Source organism: Mycteria americana, chromosome 1 (genome assembly GCF_035582795.1).
Source record: "Mycteria americana isolate JAX WOST 10 ecotype Jacksonville Zoo and Gardens chromosome 1, USCA_MyAme_1.0, whole genome shotgun sequence".
NCBI classification, from domain to species: Eukaryota; Metazoa; Chordata; class Aves; order Ciconiiformes; family Ciconiidae; genus Mycteria; species Mycteria americana.
Window position 1 is genome coordinate 69,079,127 of NC_134365.1, and position 22,179 is coordinate 69,101,305.

Here is a 22,179-nt window from a genome sequence, read left to right on the forward strand (position 1 = left end):
TTGGCATATGTTACCTTGTCATATACATGGCACAGAACAGCAAGGAACAGAGCAACAAAATGATGAGAGATTGTGGGAGGAGAGGCTCACAAGCAGAAGAGGTAACTGAGTGCTGGAGTTTGCCAGCTGTGCATCCGAACAAGAGCAACTCATTGAAAGTATGTTGATTGGTCTTTTAGCTTCTATGCAAAGTGCAACAGAGGCAGTAATATTAAACCAAGATGTTTCAAAAGCATAATGAAATTATTGTTTCTTTTACTTAGTAATTTAATGCACCGTTTTTTGACCTCAGTATAATGTTGAAGAATAGTGACAAGCTACTTAAGAAGCTGGCATTGCTAGGTAGAGCCCAACAAAGCAAAGGAAGAGGCCCGGATAATGCTTAATGTTCTAAAAGAAATAAATCCAGCCATACTGAATTCCATGTAGATCTTCAGCAGTGTGTAACTCCCCTGATCCTAATTTTTCAATGTGTAAGACAGGGAACTTTGTTCAACCTTTGGCAACTTTCCTTTGACTGTCAATCAGACACCCAGTTGTGGTGATGGGACTGTGTGATGTGGTCAGTCCTGTTTCCTTCATCACTTATTTAGCTTCCTTTCATCACTTTCTTTTTCTTGAGGTTAAGCAATTAGGCTTTCCAAACGCTGCCATCATTCTCCATGGTTTGGTGATCAACCACTGGTAAGGTGAAGTGAGTTTTGAGCAAGCTAAAGCTAAAGCAAAACCTTTCACAACAGGGGTTTTTCTTATTTTCAGAACAAAGTAACATTTTTGGGAAGGGTTTCTCCTTGGCTGCCTTCTGTTCTACTTCCCAGAATGTAAATGTTTTTCTTTGTGTACCAAAACTACAAAAAAAAAGAAGAAAAGAACCCAACCCAAAACCCAACCCAGAAACTATGTGACTGTGTTTATGATCTTTTAAATTTGTAAGTTAAGGTTAAGGATATGGCCAGCTAAAATATTCGGTGGGGAAGACCTTAAAAACAAAGAAGTGATGACGGAAATGGTGGGGGTAATGTAGTAAGTTGGTCCCTTTCCTGTGAGTTTTAAATCAATCCAACTCAGACCACTAGCATCCCATTGTGTTGATGTTGTTGATTTTTTTACGGTAAATATTTACTTTTTTTCTCACCCATCTAATCATTAGTGAACAAGACTGCTAATAAAGGTCTGGACAACTTAGCTGATTGTTTCCTGCCTTCCAGCATCTCCTTCCGGAATTTTTTCCCATTATAGTGTGTTTTGGGTTCTGACCTAAATTGCTGTAGTATTACAGTCTTTCAGATGGCTTCTCCATTTCATTCCACAAGTGAATAAATGTACTCCTCTGTGCCTCTTCGGACTACAAAGTGCTTTGAGGTCTGAAGCAATGATATCAACTTCTTCAAGGGGGGCAGCGGAGGAGGAGGTGCTGATCTCTTCTCTCTGGTGACCAGTGACAGGACACGAGGAAATGGAATGAAGCTGTGTCAGGGGAAGTTCAGGCTGGACACTAGGAAAAGGTTCTTCACTGAGAGGGTGGTCGGTCACTGGAACAGGCTCCCCAGGGAAGTGGTCACGGCACTAAGCCTGTCAGAGTTCAAGGAGCATCTGGATGACGCTCTTAGTCATATGGTTTAGTTTTAGGTAGTCCTGCAAGAAGCAGGCAGTTGGACTCGATGATCCTTATGGGTCCCTTCCAACTTGAGATATTCTATGATTCTGTATTATACATTCTAGAATCTAATATTTCATAATACAAGGCACATTGGCAATTTTAAACTAGATAATATATTACTTCATTGCATATGGTTTTCTTTGCAGTTTTTTTCAGTAACATTGACTATTGCATCAGTTTAACTTACGTTGAGGAGCAAAGTGTGCTTTAAAGCAAATGAAGTTCATCTGCCCATCAGGATTAGTAGCTGCAGCAAGACTGTCCTGTGGGTGGTGGTAATGCTACGTCAATGAAGGATCGAGCTAAACAATCTTTCTGACATGGCTGACTGACACATAGAAATATTTTCTGAGTACCTAAGTCAGATGAATAAAACAGGCTGTTTCTATACCTGTGCACAAGATCTGTATATTTTTTCTTAGTGTTTGTATTCATTAGGAAATATACTATGTGAGTATACATTTTATCTTGCAGGTAAGCTTCTGTGGTGCTTTGAATGCATTGTAAATGTATACTTATAAAAACACTGTTGTGTGTTAGGCGTATAACTGTGAAGGAAAAATATATTAAAATATAATTATAAATTCAAATTAACTTATGCATATTTTCAGTTAACATTTTGTCACCTTTTATTTTACAAGAAGAACATCTGAAATTATGCCAGAGAAGATAACCAGATGACGATAATGACGTTACATTAACATGTAGCATGAAAATCCATATGAGGAAAGAATTAACAGTTATATATGCTGATGTGCATTACAGTAAAAGATAATGAGATTAGTATGAAAATGCAAAAAATATTCATGTTAGTACAAAAAAAATTAATTTCATAAAAGCCTTAATAAATAATAGGGCCTATAAAGCAATTAATCTTATTAGGGAGGAAAACTCTTACAAAGGACTTGTAGGTAACAAAGTGACTTTTCAGGAATGCTTGATGGTCCACTGGTTTTCTATTGCCTATATTCATCTTCCTTTTTTAAAATTATTTTAAAATGTGAAATCTTCTCATTTGAACATTTTTATTACTTATTGTAATTATTTTAATTCATTCCCCATGGTGTTTGGCTGTACCTCATCACTGGAAATTCAATAATTTCATAGAGAAGTGGAAAGGTGTGGCTTTTTTTAAGTGATGCAGCTTTGTTTCATTAAAAAAAGGATAAAGTCATAGGAATTAATAGTTATTTTTAGTGTCCAGACTGAGAAATCTTACATTTTTTTTCAGCAGGCATATGGCTTAAATTGAGCACCCAGAATCAAAGGATGTGAAATGATTAAGTCTGAAAATCTTGGCCTGTCTTTAGCTAAAAGACTTTGGGGTTTATTCTTTTGAATCAGAAGCCTGATTTGGATTCTACTTCCTTTTCTCTAATATATTCCATTGTAACAGTACTTGGCATGACATACTGTGAAATGGAGAAAGATTCTAAGCAATGGAAAAGATTTTTCACATTTGAGTGCTACATTTTTTAGGAGCCGTACCTCAAAAAAAGTAATTATGTGAAAATTGCTATTAAGAAATGCAAAAGAAATTGTTATCTCTAAAATGAGTGGGATTCTTCACTATAACTCAACATAATAAACATTCTCATTAGATTTTTCTTCTTTTATGTGTGACTAGAACATTTTTTATTATTTGATTTGAGGGTGACTCTGAGAATAAACGTCTTCTGAGATGAGGTAGTTTTGCTTTTGTTAGTTTTGTAATTGTTTCTGTTGGTTCCAGTGATATCCTGCTTTAAAGCTGTATGTCATTGAACATGAACTGGCTCTCCAATTTTTATTAGAATCAACAGCATTCTTTCTCTCTCTGTCGTCCCATTTAAAAAAGATGTTTCAGTAGGAAGATGTATTTATAGTAATATTTAATGTTTTGTATCTCTCAGAAATTCATGTGCTCTTTATTTTATGATGAGAATTCCACGTGCACATTGCAGATTGGTGTTTACTCAGTTGCTGTACATACTAACACTAATGCTTTCTAGAAAACACTCGTAAATCTCTACACTGTTGCCATCATAATTAATCCATTCTCTTTTTGCTGTCTTTAATCTTGTGCAGTTTTTTCAGTTTTAATAAAACTACTCTTACAGATGAAGGATTTCTTTAAAACCTTACTATCCCTTTGACTGGGTTATGTGCTATATATATGTGTAATTGCATTCAAAAGAGTTAAAAGAACGTTAAGTTTACGAAATGAAGCTCTCAAAGTAAGGGAATTCCAGAGCTGTGTTTCTTTCTGCAGTCCTAATTAGCTTCCTTGTGCACATACATTATGACAAATCTTTATTTTCCTCTTGGCTGTCTCCTCATAGAATGTACCAGTTGCAGTGTGCTTGCTTAAGGTGCATACTTTCTGTATTTTATTTTATTCTTCCAGTTCAGTATGTGATCCAGTTCTGTACATTGTTCAGTGGTGGTGTGAAGATGAAATTGTTCTGTAACAATCATCAGTAGTATTTCAGTGTTCAAAATACCGTCTTATTGAGCAGTGATTTGGGCGATTCCTATTAATCGAGCTGTTGAGGCCTGTTGATATTAAAAATGTGTGTGTATATTTTTTAATATTTTTAATATTGTTTATATGTATAAAAATGTGGTTCTCTGGCTTTGAAGACTGAAAGTTATCTGACAGAAGAAAGAGGATTCTTTACAGAATCACAGTATGGATTCTTTACAGTTTCACAGAACTTTCATGGTGCGAAGTTCAAGGGCTCTGGGCTTGTATGTGCTAAACCTTTTACATGATTATCTGCATGAAGTATTGTAAAAGTGAGAATTATCATTTGGTACCATGGGCATTGAGATAGATAAGATGTGTTTTCATGCATCAAATGACTGCAAGCCTTTTAGATTTACAGATTTCAAGTTTCACGTGACCTCAGTTTATATAGTTAAACAGTTGGGGAAATTTAGGTAATACTGTAGATACCTGTATCATTTGAAAGGTTTATTGCCCAATTTTTGTAGCTTTTTGACATCAAAGGTACAGAGTGATAGTTTTATCCTGCACATGAATTCAAGTTTCCAAACAATATGATAGTTATGAGGATTGATCTGAGTATTACAAGTACTAGGTAATTTCAAGACTTCCATCTTTAAACTGCTTTAGGAAAGCTTGAGTCTGTCTCAGAATATCTACCTAATATATTAGAAAGACGTTAATTTTGGTTCAGACATGAGAAGGTGGATGTCAATTGTATATATCCTTATAATTACTCCTTTCTTTGAAATACATATTTTGTTTGAAGATATTTTGGACCATGCGGGACATGATCTACCTCAGACATGCTCTGATGAGGGTTGTGGCTTTATTAATATTGTTGTCTCTTATCTAACCAGTAGATTACAGTAATACAGACCAGTTTCCCAACAAGGAAATCTAGGTTTGCAGGTTTATAAAAAATAAGTAATTCCCGTAATTTTAATTTAGAAGTTGAATAAGAATTCTCATGTGGGATTGAATGTGTTGGGCTGACATATTTTAATTTTCTGCGTTAACTTAGCTGTACTTCCTATGTTTGTTTTATTGGACAGATAGAACCGTGTAGTGTACAAGCTGAATTGGTGCCAACATAATATTTCCAATAAGTTGTTTAATCACTGAACAAGTCTGCTTTCAAACTGGGCAGTGTGCCCATTGCCAGTGTGCAGCACTGGGTTAGAACAACTTCACAATTATACTGGTTGTGTTTAAAAAGCATCCTGACTCAAATCAGCTGTAACTGTTGGACAAGGTAGTTAAGTATGCCAATAATTTTTTAACATCATCAGAAAAGGACTTTCCTTTTTTTCTTGGTCTCTGGAGGCCATCAGCACTTTTTCACACTAATAGAAGTTTGTTTAGCACCAAGGAAAAATTGCTGTCTTTGCAATTTTCCTAGCTCCATTTGGCTTACATGGCAAAAAGAAGAGCTCAGTGTTGAACCTACATTTTTTTGGAAGAACGCAAAGCACTGACTAGCCATATGCCACTTAATTTGAACATATATATCGCAAAGAGATATGTTCTTGATCATACTTTTGTTATGAGTTCTGAAGAAAATATTAAAGCAATCAGAGTTGTTTGTGATCTGTTCTAAAAGTATTTCTGAAATACAGAAGAAACATTCATCCCTCTCTGTGTGGATAACATACCAGATAGGAAGCTAGTATATCGTTCTGCTTTCTAAACAGTAAATTAAAGAGCCGTCTCTACTACTTGCATGATGTTTTGGGGAAATCTTGCGACCGAAGAATCTGTCTTTTATTCCAAAATCCAAACTCCAGATATAATTATGGAGAAAAGGGCTGAGGAAGCAAAGCTAGCCTGTTTTGTTTTGATTGGACTAAAAGTTTAGACTTAAGTTCTCTGTGGTCAGGAGGTTGAGATTAAAGGGTCTGTAATTAGATTCAATACTCCATGTGTCTTAATGCCCAGAAAGGCCAAACCCTGTCTGTAGGCAATGGTAGTTGCCAGGATCATCAAAAATAATTCATAGATGCAAGTGAAAAGGAAATTATGCACGCTTTCTGAAATAGTTTGTTCTTACTTGCTCTGTCTTGTTTCTGTAAAAAGAAAGGATAGGAAATCCCTCAAAATATCTAGTAAACAAGTAGAACTTGAGGTTGAAAAGAAATAGTTTTACTTCTGGAAACAGATTGCCTAGATCTTGTAGGTAGTCCTCTATATTCAAGTCATGTTTCATTAGTTTTTCCTTTTGATCCTTCTATTTTCCTTACATTAGATTGAGTGGTACCCAAAGCAAAACGGGCTATTAAATGTCTGCATTTTTTATATGTACATGTGTGGATGAACAGTGAAAAGATTTCTACATAGCACATACTGTATCATCACAAGAGGGCAGGTGCATCTTTTGATTAATAGTTTATACCAAACAATAATTAAGGTTTTTGTTTCAGAAATTTCTACATTTAGGTTAATGGTAATGAGCAAAATGAAGCATTCTTTTGTCTGAATTAACAGCTGAGGGTAACACTTGAGGATGAGTTTGGTGTTGGTGACCTTCTGCAAACGAAGTGATGGTACTTGAGGGTTCCACTCTTCCCCAGTCCAGCTGCCCGGCGCTGGAGCTGACGGGAAGCATGCTCTGGACCACGCTCTGAGTGCTCTTCTCTTTTACAGGCAAGTTAAAGATCAAAATAAGAAAGTAGCAAATCTGAAGCACAAAGAGCAAGTGGAGAAAAAGAAGAGTGCACAGATGCTGGAGGAGGCCAGGAGACGAGAGGATAATCTTAATGACAGCTCCCAACAGCTTCAGGTAACATGGGAATTGAACTAAAGCGATGTGGCCAATCAGCCAGGCTTAGCTACCTCACCCTCTGCTGTACCTCCTGATCCATTTTCATAGCTGTTACCTAAGAAATTTGTTACTGATTGTTTAAAAGGGCACATCTATCCCAGAGCACTTCAAAGAAAGCAGCCGCTCTCAGTTGACTTCATAGCTTACCCCATTTTCATAAAAGGGAAAAATAGTTTTAACTGTCATCTCAGTTATGAAGTGCATCATTGAAATAATTTCATCATTTCAGCATTGAGATTGGTCTGGCATTTCTTTCTTCACTGCTCTTCTAACAGCCTTTTTCTTTAGCTGTTTTGTGTATTTTCCCGGCTGGTTTTACCTTATACTGGTGCCTTTTCTTCAGTAAATGAAAGATAACCAAGTAAGTATTCTTACGGTAAATTGAAATTATTGTGAGGTGACTGGAGGACCATGTTTTCTGTGTTTACTCATCCTTGTTTGACAGTGAAATCCTACTCTACCTCATGAATTCTTGGTATGCTTACTAGTCAGTTTGCTTTATTTCTGAAATGATAATATGCTGCTGCCCTGCAGAATCATCTAGTTACCTCAAATCTACCTAGGCATATGAAAGTCACCAGTATGAAAGCAAGTCAAATATTTCTCAGTGTGCTATATGTTGATATTAGCTGTAGGTTTATCAAATGGTAAGTTTTCAAGTGCTGTCATAAAAATGTTAAACTATTGCCATGAAATAAAGCGAAGATACGTGATGCTAAGTGAGGAGATAATAAGTATTTTGCCTGTGATTTCTTTAATTTACAAAAATAACTTTCCTTTTGGTGAGTGAAAATAAACATGGAAACAGTAATCTACCCTTGAGAGCTTTTAAAATTATTTTTTAAATCTTTAGAGATCAAGCCTTCTCATAGGTGTTTTCCTTTGTTATCCTAGGTTAAATCCTGTTTCTTGTAACCGGCTACATATCTTAATACGTCTACAATGAAGGCATAGAATAAATCCTAATAGTGCACTAGCAAAGATAAATCCCCTCCTTAATTTAAACAGATACTTCTTTACTCTGTTCTGTGGAATCCCAGGGGGATGGTTTCAACTCTTTAAGAACTTTTGAAAGAACCACAGAAACATGTGTCCATGTGGAATGCTCTCAGATGCACCATTTTGTGGTTTCCCCCCCCCCCCAGTTCCAGTCCAGGCACTGAAATAGTTAAGTTCCAAGTGTATGAAAATGATTTCATAACTGCAGACTTTTATAAAAGGCCAGGATGTGACATTTCTACATCTGCTAATGGGTTTTGTGGCTGTAATGCTATGGCAATCCACAAGGCTCTCGTTATGTGGCAGCTTAAGTTCAAATAGCACAATCCTCCTTGTATTAGTGCAATGTCTTTGAAAATTCCTAAAACTAATACAATATTTGGTTGGATTTGTAATCTGCATTTGAGTAAATCTATATTTTAAGTTTGAAAAGATAAGTGGTACTTGACATTTGCCTTGCAATTATGTGCATAGTGTATTTATCAAATGATGCCGTTCCACAAGATCATCTTTTTTGTTTTGATGTAGCACTTCCGTATTTTAAAAGGTGAGGCTTTCTTTTCTGGCTTTTTTCCCCACAATTATTCTTTCCCTTTTCATTTTTCACAAATCGAATGCATTGGAAAAAGCCTGAAATTTGTTTTTTCTCAGCTCCTATTTGCCTACTAAAATTGCTCTTTTTTTTTTTCCCCCCAAACAGTAAGTTATGTAATGTATTTGTGCAACTACACATAGCAATGGACAGACAGTGATATTCTGGTTACTGATAATTTAAGTCCTGGTAAAACTGTTTAACACCAGTTTCTGATACTTCAAAGAGATTGTACAGCTTTGGCGGCAGCAGTGAGGCAGCTTTTCCTCAGAAATTAGGTGGCAAAAAATGGTGCTGCTTTGTATCAGAGTTGTTTAAGAATGTATAGCTGTCCTTGCAACGTACTATCCAATTCTTTACTCAAAGTGTTTTAGCAGTAGAGGGATCATAAATATAAAACTACGGATAGCATAGTTAGCATAATTTTACTCTAAATATTTCCTCTTTTTTAATTTCAAAGTAAGCAACTTATGTCTAGGAACAAGAAACAAATAACCAGTTGCCTCATTTGAGGAAGCCAAGTTGTTTGATATCTTCCTCTTTTTCTCCAGTGTTACTTTGTTGTAGGTTGGTGGTCCGATAGGGAAGCTCAACTTGGGAACAAAGATGTTGAAGTGTATAATTTTATTATCTTTAGCTTTATATTCAGGTTTTCCAATTAGAGATGTCTATACAGCAGTACATACTTTTTTCCACTTTGCTTATATTGTGTTTTATTCTGCACTGGTGTCTGTTGCTTTCTGTAATAATTATATGCAAGTATTTCTGAGATTAAAAATAGACATTCTTAGATGCATATAAAAATGTAAGATTGAAGTGGGATGTGATGGTCAACAATGAAGTGTGTAAGTTATGATAGTATTAATATTACTTGATTTTCCCTAGTGCCTTTCCTGCTTTTGTGAACCTAATTGTCCTGTTTGGGTGGGCTCGATTTTAGAGAGCCTTTCCCCATATTCAACACAAGGCTGAAGGGAATGCTTTCATTCACAGATGAAAAAGGTCTGTATGCTCTAATGAAAATATCAGGCTAAGGTAAAATATGGAGTGTTTAATGACAAGTGACAGGTTCAATAAAAACTCCTTCCTTTAGAAGAGCCCTCTGCTTATAGCCTCCCTCTCTCAAGGACTGCAACGTTTTCGTTTCCTGGAAGTAAAATTTACCCAGGACCACATTTCAATTTGTTAGTTATGGAGACCTGTCTTCTCCATAGACTCTAAAGGGCACAGCCTTCTAATCGATTAAAAAAAAAAAATTAAAACCTGAGAGGAATGTAGAAATTTTTTTTGGTTTTTTTTTTATGCAACCATTGTTGGCTTTGGGGTCAGGACACACAAGCACCAATTTCAGATAATTTTGGTCTTGGTGGTTTTGGCTGGAATTAATAATAAGACATTATGAAATGCTTAAAAATATATGATCTGCATGTTCTTCGGTTGACCGTCTGCAATCCAGTCAAATAAACACGCTCCCAAGCACATACTCCACTCCTCCTCTCTCTGTCCCTAACAGGCATGTGGTTTCTTTCTTCCTGAGTCCAGTAACAAAATGTTCGTTTATTCAGAGAGCTCTGATGATGGAAATTTGGTATTTTGGGGAGTGGGGGAAGAATGAAAACCATAATGTCTCAATTCTAGTGAGATGGATAAATGGCTTTCCAAATTTGTCTTTTCCTCCTGGGTTCCCTTAAACCACAACTCTCCAGAGATCTGAGAGGTTAACGAGTGTCTGGTCTATAAGCAGGATAAAAAAAACAAGCTGTTGGGCTGGAGTAGAAAATTTCTGCTTCAAGAAACTAAAGCTTGGCTATTGTGAAAAGGAATTGATGTGCTGTCTTGTCCTAGAAAGGTAACATTTACTGAAATTTCATTGTATTTGAATGGGTACTTGGAACTGACGTCTGGAAGGTAGTATGCATATTTTCTTGTTCTATCACTCCAGCATCTTCCAGAGTTTTTAGGAGGAATTTTCAGAATATCCTGTGGCATGGAGTTGCGTACTATTGGATCTGTATTGCAGCAGCTATCCATCAGTCTCTAACTGCTGCTGACAAACTATATGTCCAGAAGCTGTGTAAAATATATTTGAATGCTTTAGTGAACAACTGTAGCACTGAGTAAATTTTTTTTTTCTTCTTTTTCCACACCCAAATTTAGATAATTTAATGTATAATTCCTAATCCATGAATTATATACTCAGGTATATGTTGTTTGTTCCTTGTGATTATATAATTCTTTTATCATATTGAGCATTAAATAGGAAAAATATCCTTCTAGTGGAAAGAACTGAATTTTCAATCTACACAAATGTGCGATTTTTTGTTCAGTAATGCTTTTACTGGAATCCAGACAAAGCTCAATGAAATGGATAGGTAGCCAAATACCTCCTCATCAAATGAACCTTCTAAATTCATTAAATATCAGGAACTCTTTGTTCTGAGGCACCATAGCAAGTACACACAGTTAATATCAACATCCCAAAATCTGAAAACCCAAGTGAAACCCAGTACCTCCAGTCTTAAATTACTGAAGAACTTCCTCTTGACATGCTATGATTGGATATTGAGGGGTAGGGTGACTGAAGTTTTTTCGTCTGATCTGTTGATGGTAATACCATGCCATGATGAAAATGGTGGTTTGTCGTCTTTCGGCTGTTAGTAAAGAGAGAACGTGCTTCCCTAATTAAGTTCATAAACTTGGGTTTGGACAGTGTGTACAAAGCTTCTGAAGAAACAGTTAGATTTGAAGAAAAGCTTTCCGAACTTAAAGTTCGAGATTTCCTCCATAACTTTCTAGGCATCATCAGCTTTGAAGCGAATTGGTTATGCTAGTTAAATGGTGTTACATGTTTTCCTGCGTAAGTGAATTTCAAGTGCTGAGTTCCTGGCTAATTTCTCTTCCATATAGACCACTGCCATATCAGATTCCAGCCTTGCCTGCCAGCTGAGTGGAGCACACTTTCTTTATCCCTCGGATAGCACAGCTCAACATGTTAAGGCACATGAAACTGTCAGCTACTTCATTTCAGCCTGGTAGAAATCTATTCTTTAATGCCGTCTTGCATCTGCAGGATTTATTCCAGAGAACAGTCTGACGTATCAGACCTGTATTTTCTCATTGAGCTCAGATCCATCTTTGGGCATTATTCAGATCAAAATGTTCTTTTTCTCTCCCTTCTTCTCCCAGTACTTTTTAGACATTAATTACATCGGGGAGAAGTTTTGGCCTCCCTGTCCCTGGATACTTTTCTGTGCTGCCCAGCCTTGTGGGTGTTAGTGTTCCTTGGGCCTGACTAGATGCCATTAACACCTACGCAGGTGGCTATAATTTCACTAAATGGCATATTCAGTTCTAGGTCATCCTCCTTCTGTCCTCTAGGACAGAACTCGTGATGTAAAGTGCTGAGAGGATATGAGTTCGCTTTGCAGTTCAGTTTTTAAGAAATTTGTTAGCATTTTTGAAGAGGTAACTTGTTCGTGTCAGTCACCAGATCATTCCTAGCTCACCATAAAGGATGAGACTTAGCATTGTTACATGTTCTTGATAATTAAGCAAAAATATGATTCTGAGTTCACAGTTTATGCGAATTGGAGTTTTACTGTCTGTGTCTCAGTATTGTGTAGGACTTTTGTTAATGAAAATGCAGCGGGTATGAACAAATACAGGCTCTAAAGAACAATTATGCCTCATAAGAATCTAAATGGAATAAAAATATGAAAATTATTCCTCCTTTGTCATTTGGGCTAGATGCAATGATAGCCAGTAGGTAGTTTGAGGATCAACTGACCCTCCAACCCTTTCTGTGAGAGATTCTGTGACAAGCTGGCTATGCATTAGAAAACAGGATATACATATGCGGTAGGGACTTCAATACGCATCATAATTCACTAGTAATGTAACTTTCCAGTAACAATTTAAATTTCCATCAGCTTTTACAGTATGTTACAGAAAATACAACAAAAGTTGCATTCTGTACTTACTTGGGGGGTTGTGATTTTCAGCACAGTGTGTGCAGTTACTGTAGACATGAGCAAGTATTTAACCCTGGCAGATGCCTGGAGAAAAACTAGCTCTTACTCTTATCATGTCATAACTCTCCCTGTCAAGAGAGCTTTTCCTAACTTTCCTGGATGTCTGGGAGAAGTTCCAAAAATGATGACCTCTAGCTAAAAGCTAGGGGTTTTGTGACTTATAGTGAGGGGAAGTTTCTCGGGGGGGGAGGAGGGGGCAGATTACTTTGCATTTTAGCCTTTTGGAGGGAAATTAGAAACTCATAATTAAGTATTCCTGGATACATCTACTTACATTAAGTAGATAGCATATGGATGATGAATAGACAACCTCTCTTCATATTTCATTATATCTGTGTGAAGTAATATAGTTATGGACAATACTCAGGTATGGTATTCTTCATTTGCAATGCTCTCTAATGGAAAAAAGACTTAGGAGTTTTCACACTGTTGATACGATAATAATTTTTATCGTTTAACATCACAGAAACAGGACTAGAAAAAAGTGCTAGTTCATTGAATAGTGCAGAAATACTGCACGGTACCAAAAATTAGTGCATAATATGAATAGTGATATCATGAAATTACATGTTCATGTAAAAATTACATTATTGGATTCCCATCTCAGCAAGACAGTAGTGCACATAAAAATTAGCTTCTAGCTAAAAGGGAAGGTTTCTTCCATTTTCTGTATCGAAGTCATAAAGTGCAACTTTATTTCAAGGAAGATCATGAAGACTTGCTAACATTGCCAGAAAATAAACAGGAGAAGACAGGAAAATTATCTTGACAAACAAGAAGGAATGAAGTTAAGTCCTGCAGCATCTGCTCAGATGAGGTCTTCTTAGGAGTATTAGTCCTTTTCATCTCTTATCCTTTTGGATCTGATGGACTTTGCGAGACAGCAAAATCTCCATTTACTGAAAGGAAGCTCATCAAGGCAAACTTTTGTACATGGTAAGCCTTAAGAGTATTTACCTGGGTCTGTTTCTAATACCAATTTTCCATATAGAAATCTGATATCTGTGTTTCTCCAAACAGCTGCATACAGACAGAGTATATAGTAATACGGGTGACCATTAAAAAAGTGTAAGTTTACCTCTCCCATTTCTTAATTTTCTTGAATTTGTGAGATTTTGGTGTGTTACTACTCTTACAATGTAAGCTGTGAGCCATGAGCAAATTGTGGGGACAGCCCTGTCTCCAGTTTTAGTAAAGGCATTTTTTCTGATGAACGTTTACGAGGTCTGAGTAACTTCATTGTTGCTCATGTGTGCAGTGTTGCATGTTGAAGCAACAACAAAAATAATATACTTTTGACTGTGAAAATTATATGTCTCAGAAATGGATTTCTCTGTTGCTTTATGAATTGTTCGGTTGTGTTATTAGAGAAGGGAGATGCATGTTTTTCCTCCATCTAAAATTTAATATACATTTCTGAATATCAGAATAAATACACGACCTTGTTCTTAGGTTTGATATGGCAGTTCATGTAGAGACAGAATCTGTCATTTCTACATAATGACATTAAATATATTGTTAAGGAATTACCTTCTTCTGTGTTTGACCAGAAGAGAGCAGTCCTGACAGAATACACGTTACCGTAACATTTACAGAAACTAATCTTGAAAAGACTTGACATTTGGAATGGATAAGCATATCCCTGGATAGACACTTAGCCATCTGCTCTATTTGTTTTCACTTTATGGTTTAGTTTACCATACATTTATTATGTTCAGGTTAGACGTATTCACTGCCTTGACATCTTTAAAAAAGATGAACCATTTGACTCTGTCTTCTTATATAATGTAAAAGTGTTCTGCAGTTTTGAACAGACAGCTGGAAAAATGTCATGAAAGTTGCTATTTACAACTAGCATTAGGCAGTCTCCCAATTATCCCAGTATTTCCTTAACTGCAAATTGAGATTTGTAGTGAGAGAAAGCCATTATATGGCTTGAGAGTTTTTAATAGAGGAAAGAGGACTCCTTACATCCTAACGTTTCTCTGTGATCCATCAGGAATATTATTCTCCAGGCGCGCTTTCACCCAGTCTTTTCTGCAGAAACATTAGGTGTCAGTGGAAGATGAAACCTGCTATTTGTACTCTCTTGCCTGTTTGGCAAAGAGCAGGGTTGGTACCCTTTATGACATGCCAGAAACTAAGTACAGTGAGGACTGGACAGCTGAATGTGTGCCAACAACCTTAACCACTAGATGTTTTTTGCATGCATTTTTTTTTTTTCCAAGATTAGTATCTGAGTTCAAACTCCTTTCCTAAAAACTGTCAGAGAGATTAATGTAACTGTTGACAACATGGTGTGGTTCCTGTGAGGAGGTCTCTCCTGAGAGTAGAAAACATTGAGGGCCAGATTTAAGCAAAACAATAGGAGTACATTCAAGGGGAAGAACAGCTCTCTCTTCATTTTGGTGTCTTGTTTCATGAGCCTGAGAAATGGCAATAAATTTGCATTTTTTCCTTCTGATTTTTTTTCCTCCTTCTCTCTCTCTCTCTCTCTCAAGCTTTTTTTTTTTTTACTTGCTGTGTTGAAAATGGTTTCTAACTCATCTCTCCCCAAGAATAAAAATGCCCAGTTGCTGTGGCTCATTTCATAGTCTCATTGTTTAATAAAATTGCTATTCTGCCCTATTCTTGTTTTGCCCAATAGGAAAGGAAAGGGGATGGGGTGATGGTGGGGACCTAAAGACAGACAGAATTCAGAATTTAAAAAAAAATAATAATACACATGGATTTTTTTTTAGTTCTGTACCTGTGGCAACAAATGCTTCAGCATTTCCTTTAAAAAATTTCTTCTAATTCATTTAAAGCAGTAATAAACCTAATTCACTTCATTCTAATTCAGTATTATTCCTTAATCTTGTTTACTAAGCTGCCCACATTGCAGTCACCCTTAAACTACTCTTCTTTTTTTTTTTTTTTTTTTCTATAGAAACAAGCCTATTCTGTCTTTAATTATCATTTTTCCTATCAGATTTTCCTCTTTGGCTAAAATGTACACACTCTTAGGATATATCAGAACAACTACTCTTACTGTGATATGCAAGTATTAGCTGGGATTGAGGCTTAGGCTGCAAATCGTGTATTCATAACTGACAGAAGGTTGTAAAATGCTAAAAGCCAGCACCAGTCCTTTCAGCTGTTGAATTTTGTTTGAGGTATGCTCAGATCTGAATGCAGGTCGTGGGAAAAACTAACTATATTGGTATCACTTAGTCTTTTACTAAGGATTAAAGGAGGACAATCTCCCTAACATTCTAGAAAATGTCTGTACTCAGTTAAAATTCATCAACAAATTCAGTTTAGGACATTGTGTTGGGTTTTTTTGCTAGTGTTTGAATTCTACCTAAGTCTTGATATCTTTGAGGTCAGATGGTTTTCCAATGCAGGGCATGAAAAGCAAGGCAATAAAAGCTAGGGAATTCAGTGTCCCAACAACAGTTATCCATGCCCTTCTAGGGCACAGCGTTCTTCTCCATGCCAGTCACCACCCATGTACTTTTCTCTTCCTCCTTTTGAAGAACCATTGAGTATTCTTAAACTGTAAACATCTTTTGCATTATAAATGCATATGTCTTTATGTCTCAGTGCTATGGAACAATTATTGTTTTATGCTGAGGTAATATATCTGGTTAAAAATGGCAAATGTAGTTATTTTCTGTAAATGAGACTAAATTTCTCTAAATTTCTGAATTATATTTATTGATTTATTCAGGATATTTAAATTAAAGATAACCTGTATAGCTCCACAAGTATCTCATGACTCTTAACTCATGGATAAAATAACAAATTAAACTCAGTATGAGTACATAAGTACATATTAATATATGTCAGGAGAAACAGTCTTAAATATATGTACACGATGGGTTCTGATCTAGCTATATTACCATATGACAACAATCTTGGAATGAAAATAAATATTTTCATTCATTGGTTAGTAGAACTATTAAAAATACAATGTTGAGAAATATTAAATGACAAAACAGAAAATACGACTATGCCACTGGATATATCAGCAGTGCATTCACCTCTTGAATAATGTGCAACGATATGGGCAATCCACCACAGAAAGAATATGACAAAAGTAGCAAAAGTAAAGAAAAGGAAGAAAATAGTAAATATAAGGACGAGCTTCTGTTCGAACAGATATTAAATAAATTTAAACGCTTGAACATGGAAAAGAAATGAGTGAAGACAAGAGCCAGGGAGTACTCTTTCCAACTTTGCAGGCTGAGAACAATAGGTAATCGTTTTGGAATATTTAGGGCTAAAGAAAAACAATAACTATTTTTCTCTTTCCTCTGAACTAGTTCAGGCTTTTATAGAAACAATTGGAATTTCATACAAAGAAGTGAGAATCTCTCAGAATGTGAAGAGTTTCCACTTCTCATCCTTTTGGTTTTTATGCCAGTGAATTTAAATGGTAATTTTTATGACTGTTGTGATGCTATGTTGCCTGTTTAAATGCTACTATCAGTGTAACACTGAAGACACCAACAAGAAGCCTTTATTCTCAAATACTTTATTTCAGTATTTTTAAACTCATTATTTTCTGATGATGTTGGTACCTAAATGTCCAATTTTTACTTATTCTTTTCAGTATTCTGTTCTTATTAATTGTATCTAATAGGTTTCGTGTTCCATACGTGCATATGAATTGACTGCTGTTGCACACCTAAGTCATTCTGTTCTTCCTGATCCTTTCTGGCTGAAATTTCTTAAAGTTTCTGTTATTGTATCCAAGTCATAAGTATGTTTATTTCCTATCTTCAAATGTATCATTAGACTTTCAGATACAGTGGTAAAGCTGATCTGTGCACTTACTGGTCAAGGTATTGAGAACAGAAACCAGTTTTTAATATTTTAAGCAAAACATTTCCCTAAATTAGTATGTGTATATTTGGTTAGTAGCTGAATCCAGGTTGTACCAAGACAGATCTTTTCCTTGAAATTAGCTTCACTTGATGCATCTGGCTTCCAGAGGGATTGCGGGTGGGTTGGGGTGTTCCCAGATGGTGTGAGAAATATTGATAATTTAATTCTGATGTGAAATTGTTTTGATGATCTCTGGTTTGAAGTTGGGGGGATAGGAGGACATCTGCATGGAGTGAAAGTAATAATGTTGGGGATTTTTTACATTGAGTAAAATGAATAGTGGTTAGCAATAGCATGTCGCTAGACTGTTAGTCCTATCCTGGAACTGATGGCTGCTTTAAAGGAAGCAGTTCCTAGCACAAATACAATAGCTACACTACTATGATGAAAATCAAGAAAGAGGTATCAGAGACTAAAATGAATGTATGAGACCGGAGGTGGTTGCAGGAATTCCCTTCGAAATGGAGAGAGTGGGAGAGATTCAATGGCATCAACTGCTGAGTAAACATTTCCTCAGTGGTGTTGTATCACTAGCAATTTTTGTCATATGTTCAGTTATGAAAAAGAGGGAAGACAAGAGAAGTGAACTTTTATAGCTGGCTGTCCATGTGTTCTGCTTCCGCTGCTCTTTTTTGCTGAATGATTGAAAATGAGCAAAGAGAGGTAGGTCTTACAACTACTGTGATAGATTAGTACAATGATGATGACAGGACTGACATTGGCAAGGAGAGTTCAGAGGAATAGGGCTGTGTCAAGGGAATAATGAACGGGTTTGAGCTTCGTATTAATGGTGCAGTTAGTTAAAACTGCCACTGTTTTTTGCCTTAATCCTGTATCGATTTAGGAGTCTTGAGTTATAGTATTGATTTATGTGTGAAGAAGAAATCTTTTTACAGTAGCTTTTCCCCAATTAGCCTCTCAAAAAAACAAACAAAAAAACCCAAACTAAAAACCCCAAACAAACAACAAAAAGAAAACACAAAACCCCATAATGATTACAGATATCTATTGCTTTTGCTCACTTCAGAACATTTTCACAGCTGTATTGTCAGCCTTGGGTCTCATTCCAATAGTCCGTGCAGTGACCCACTGTGGTTAGATAGAAGCATGGTCTCTGTAGGTTTTAAAAAATACAAATGTGGTAATTTGCAACAGCTGAAGCAAAATATTAAAGCAGTTGGCACCCTGCGTGAGCTGCTAAATGGTAAACCTGGTTGTTAGTATTGGCAAGGTATTTTAGTCTGTCTAGGTTGTTGCTAATGAAAAGTGCCTATACAAAAGCAACATACCTAACTGATTGCTGCATTGGGAGCACCAAGCTTAAAGTAACAAGAAAGAAGTGTCAAAAGCATGGTAGCTATAAGGAAGAGACACTGCCAGTTTCTCATAGGAACAATCAGTTCTGCCTTTCTCTTTTAGGCCTGCATAATAGTGTCTATAACTGTTTGTCCTTTTCTTTTCTCCTCCTTCCTCTCCATTCTCCTTCAAGAAATGTATAAATAATCTAGATTGCAATGGAATTCCTCTTCAGTAGCCGAGAAGGATATTGGAATTACAGAAGTAATTACATTACTTCTTTGTGACCTATATGTTTAAGTACAGAAATGAGTTCACAGAACTTCTGGTGGATGAATTAGTTCTATATTTATTTTCTTAGCATGTAGAGAAGAGCATTTTTTTTACAGATGCTTACCACTTCACTTAGCTTCTATATAAGTAATCTTGATACCAACATGTTTCTCATCATAAATTTGTCATGTTATTTTACAGGCATATTTTACTATTTGGGGGTTTACTATCTGGGGTTTTCTTCTTTCTTCCTTAATGAGGTAGGTAGCCACGAGGACTTTGTGCAGGGTAGAGCAGCTGCCTGCCTGTTTGTATTCTCTGTATTTTATTAACTTCTGTAGTTGAGCACGTTTTATGATTTTCTTTCAAGTGATTTTCCATACATATAACTTTTAAAGTGTGCACCCTTCCCGTGTACACAAGAGCAGATATTTTTGTCAGCAGCATCATTTGTAGTCCTGCATCACTCTTGAGTGTTCACCTGTGCTGCAGCAATGATACTCAAGGGACAATGCTGTCCAAACACCACTCCATTTTCTACCTATTTCAAAAGAAAAGTTCACTGGCCATTTCTCATAAACTGTTGGCTTGCTTAGGGTTTTCTTTTCACTATGCTAATTTTAATGCACTGATTCAATTACATTTATCATGTCTGGAAATAATTTTTATCCATTTTTTCTTTTTACTATAAATATATTTTTGTTCTTTCTGCAACTGATGATCCACAAGTGCACGCAATATTCTGATGTACACATCTTCTCTTTTTCTATTGCGGTAGTCTTAGGAGAATGTACTCATCGCTTTCGCTGTACCTCGTTGTTTTCAATGTGGCATATGCAGTGCTATGGCCAGCTTTGTTGCGCTTCCCTCTCAATCCCTACTGGAATGAATTTCTTCTACTGCAGTTTTTCTCCTTTTAGCTTGGGTAGTTATTTTTCTGCATTTGTGCAACTTGTCAGGCTTGAATTCCAATCCATGCGTCTTACTTGGCAGATACAATTTTCCAGATACTGACATATGTTGTCCTAATGAGATAGTCATAGTGCATCTCAGGTCTGATCTCTCCAAAGATGAGGAAACATAGGTTGAGGAAATCCTGCTTGGCAGTTTCTGTCTCTTCAGCTCTCAAGACTGTTCCTTTCATTCAGGAACTCATGATAATTATACATGTTGTTGCTGTACCTACTTTGGCTCACTCTGTGAGAAACAGGGACTTCATATACACCTAATACTTGGATATACTCAGCTTCTGCCGAGACAGACAGAGGTTTCCCCATCACAGGTAAACCCAAATACTTCAGTTCTTTTACCAATTGAGGGCATCAAGGCAGCTGTGTGCAACATTGATGATACTAGCATTAGCATTTGTAGTTATTCTATAAACTCCACCTTTTGTTCATGCCCAGCAATATATTTAGTAGCAGCTGTTTACATGGTAGTTTGCCTCTCTGTTACTTTATTTTTATTTTCAGAATCTTTAGTATTGGATCTATGTTTATTTGTGGTTCATGCTACATCTTGGTACCAAGCTATACACTATCCTAAAGGTATTTCCTTCTTCAGGAATTTATAAAGTCTTCTTTTATTCCACTCTTCAAGACAGCATGCTTTTTTTTTTTTAATTGCCATCTTCTTCAGCAAATGGTAATGAATACAGAGAGAGAAACAATTCACCTGCTTTAGATGAGTGGCACAGGGACCCCAAACACTCTTTTTGAGCTAGATTCTATTGTAACTACCATTTGGGTTATGTACCTTGGTGTTCTGGCCTTCAGCATTTACCCAATGTGTATTCTTGAAAGCCCATTAAGTCAAAGTATTGTCTCATCAGTGTAAGAGGTATTTCTCCATTTATGAGTGGCAATTTTGCATGCTTTTCTTGTTCAGAGACTGCTTCAAGTAGTTGATCAGCATGTGGAACCAAATGAAGGAGATCCACCATGCTCACCTGAGCTTTAAGGCCCTATGATTGCTTCTGAAATCAGGTGAAACTGTAATACCACCTTTTGGTACCATGACATTGTATATTCCCTTAAAGCTTCAGGACCTTATTAAAAAGGTCTGCATGTTTTTACAAGTATTTTTCAGAGAAAAGCAGAGATTAATTAAAAAATCAATTTATTTTCATCAGTTGTCCTCTTCTGAGGAGTAGCCTTCTGATTTTGGCATAGCATCTTTCCTTCTGGGTTCAGCAGTGCAGTAGTTCAACCAACACTGCAGAAACCCACCTTCCATAATTTAATGAGAGTCTTTTGGCATCTGTTGGTAGATTCCTGAGATGACAAACCAGAAGTCCTCAGCAATGGGCTGACTACAGTAGAACCAATTTTTCCTCTTCATATTTGCTACTGGTTATGGCTGAATACAGGAAGCAAGGGAACTTTATGGAAGAAACTTAGTAAGATTTCAATTTTTCATATTAATCAACCAGCATGCACTTCAGAGTTGCAGTTAATCAGGCCCTCATATTTTTTAACTGTGAAAAATTCCTAAGATTTGTAGATGGGCTGCCTCCAAATGTTGGTGAAGAATTTGTTGTATCAATAGCTAAATTACAGTTTGTATCCAGGAAGAAGCTTTAAGTAGTACTTGAGGCAGCTGACAGTCCTGAGTTCCCAGGTTCCGCTTATCTAGTGGAAGGTCAGGTCACAAAGGAGGATTTTTCTTTCTGGGGAGAGTTTTACTCAATCTAGAATGGACTGAGATCATTATCATTAGGTTCTTTATCTAGGTTATGGCTTGTTGAGGAAATACATGATAAGAAAGAGCAATAGTTCACAGGAATAAGTGCTTGTAATGATGTAATGATTTCACTGTTTAAGAAATAAGTGATTCCTAGTTCGAAACACTTCCAGTATTGTGTTCTTCCCTTCTGGTCTATGAAAGCACACAGGCAAAATGTGCTATTGCATTAATTACGGGGTTATATGAAAATGATCTTTCCCTACCTAGGTGATTGGCTAGTCCTAGAAATATTCTTAACAGTTAAAAGAAGCTTTTCATTGCTTTCTCAGACTGTTAACTAATCTTTCCCAAGAGTTAACTAGCGAAATCCACCTTAATTCCAATTCAAAGAGTGCAATTAGACCATAAAGACCTTTGAGAGTCTAGTTCAAGACACAGTTATGAAGAAGTTTGCCAGGATAC

The 22,179-nt window shown here is 36.4% G+C and overlaps 1 protein-coding gene across 3 annotated transcripts in view; it reads left to right on the forward strand.

Annotated features, from left to right (window-relative positions):
* The window catches only part of ERC1 (ELKS/RAB6-interacting/CAST family member 1), a 315,343-nt gene that overhangs the window by 165,926 nt on the left and 127,238 nt on the right, over window positions 1-22,179 (forward strand). For all 3 annotated transcript variants that reach the window (XM_075504308.1, XM_075504326.1, XM_075504315.1), the window contains one exon: window positions 6,792-6,927. In XM_075504308.1, the coding sequence (XP_075360423.1) occupies window positions 6,792-6,927 (136 nt within the window). The remainder of the gene's footprint in view (window positions 1-6,791; window positions 6,928-22,179) is intronic.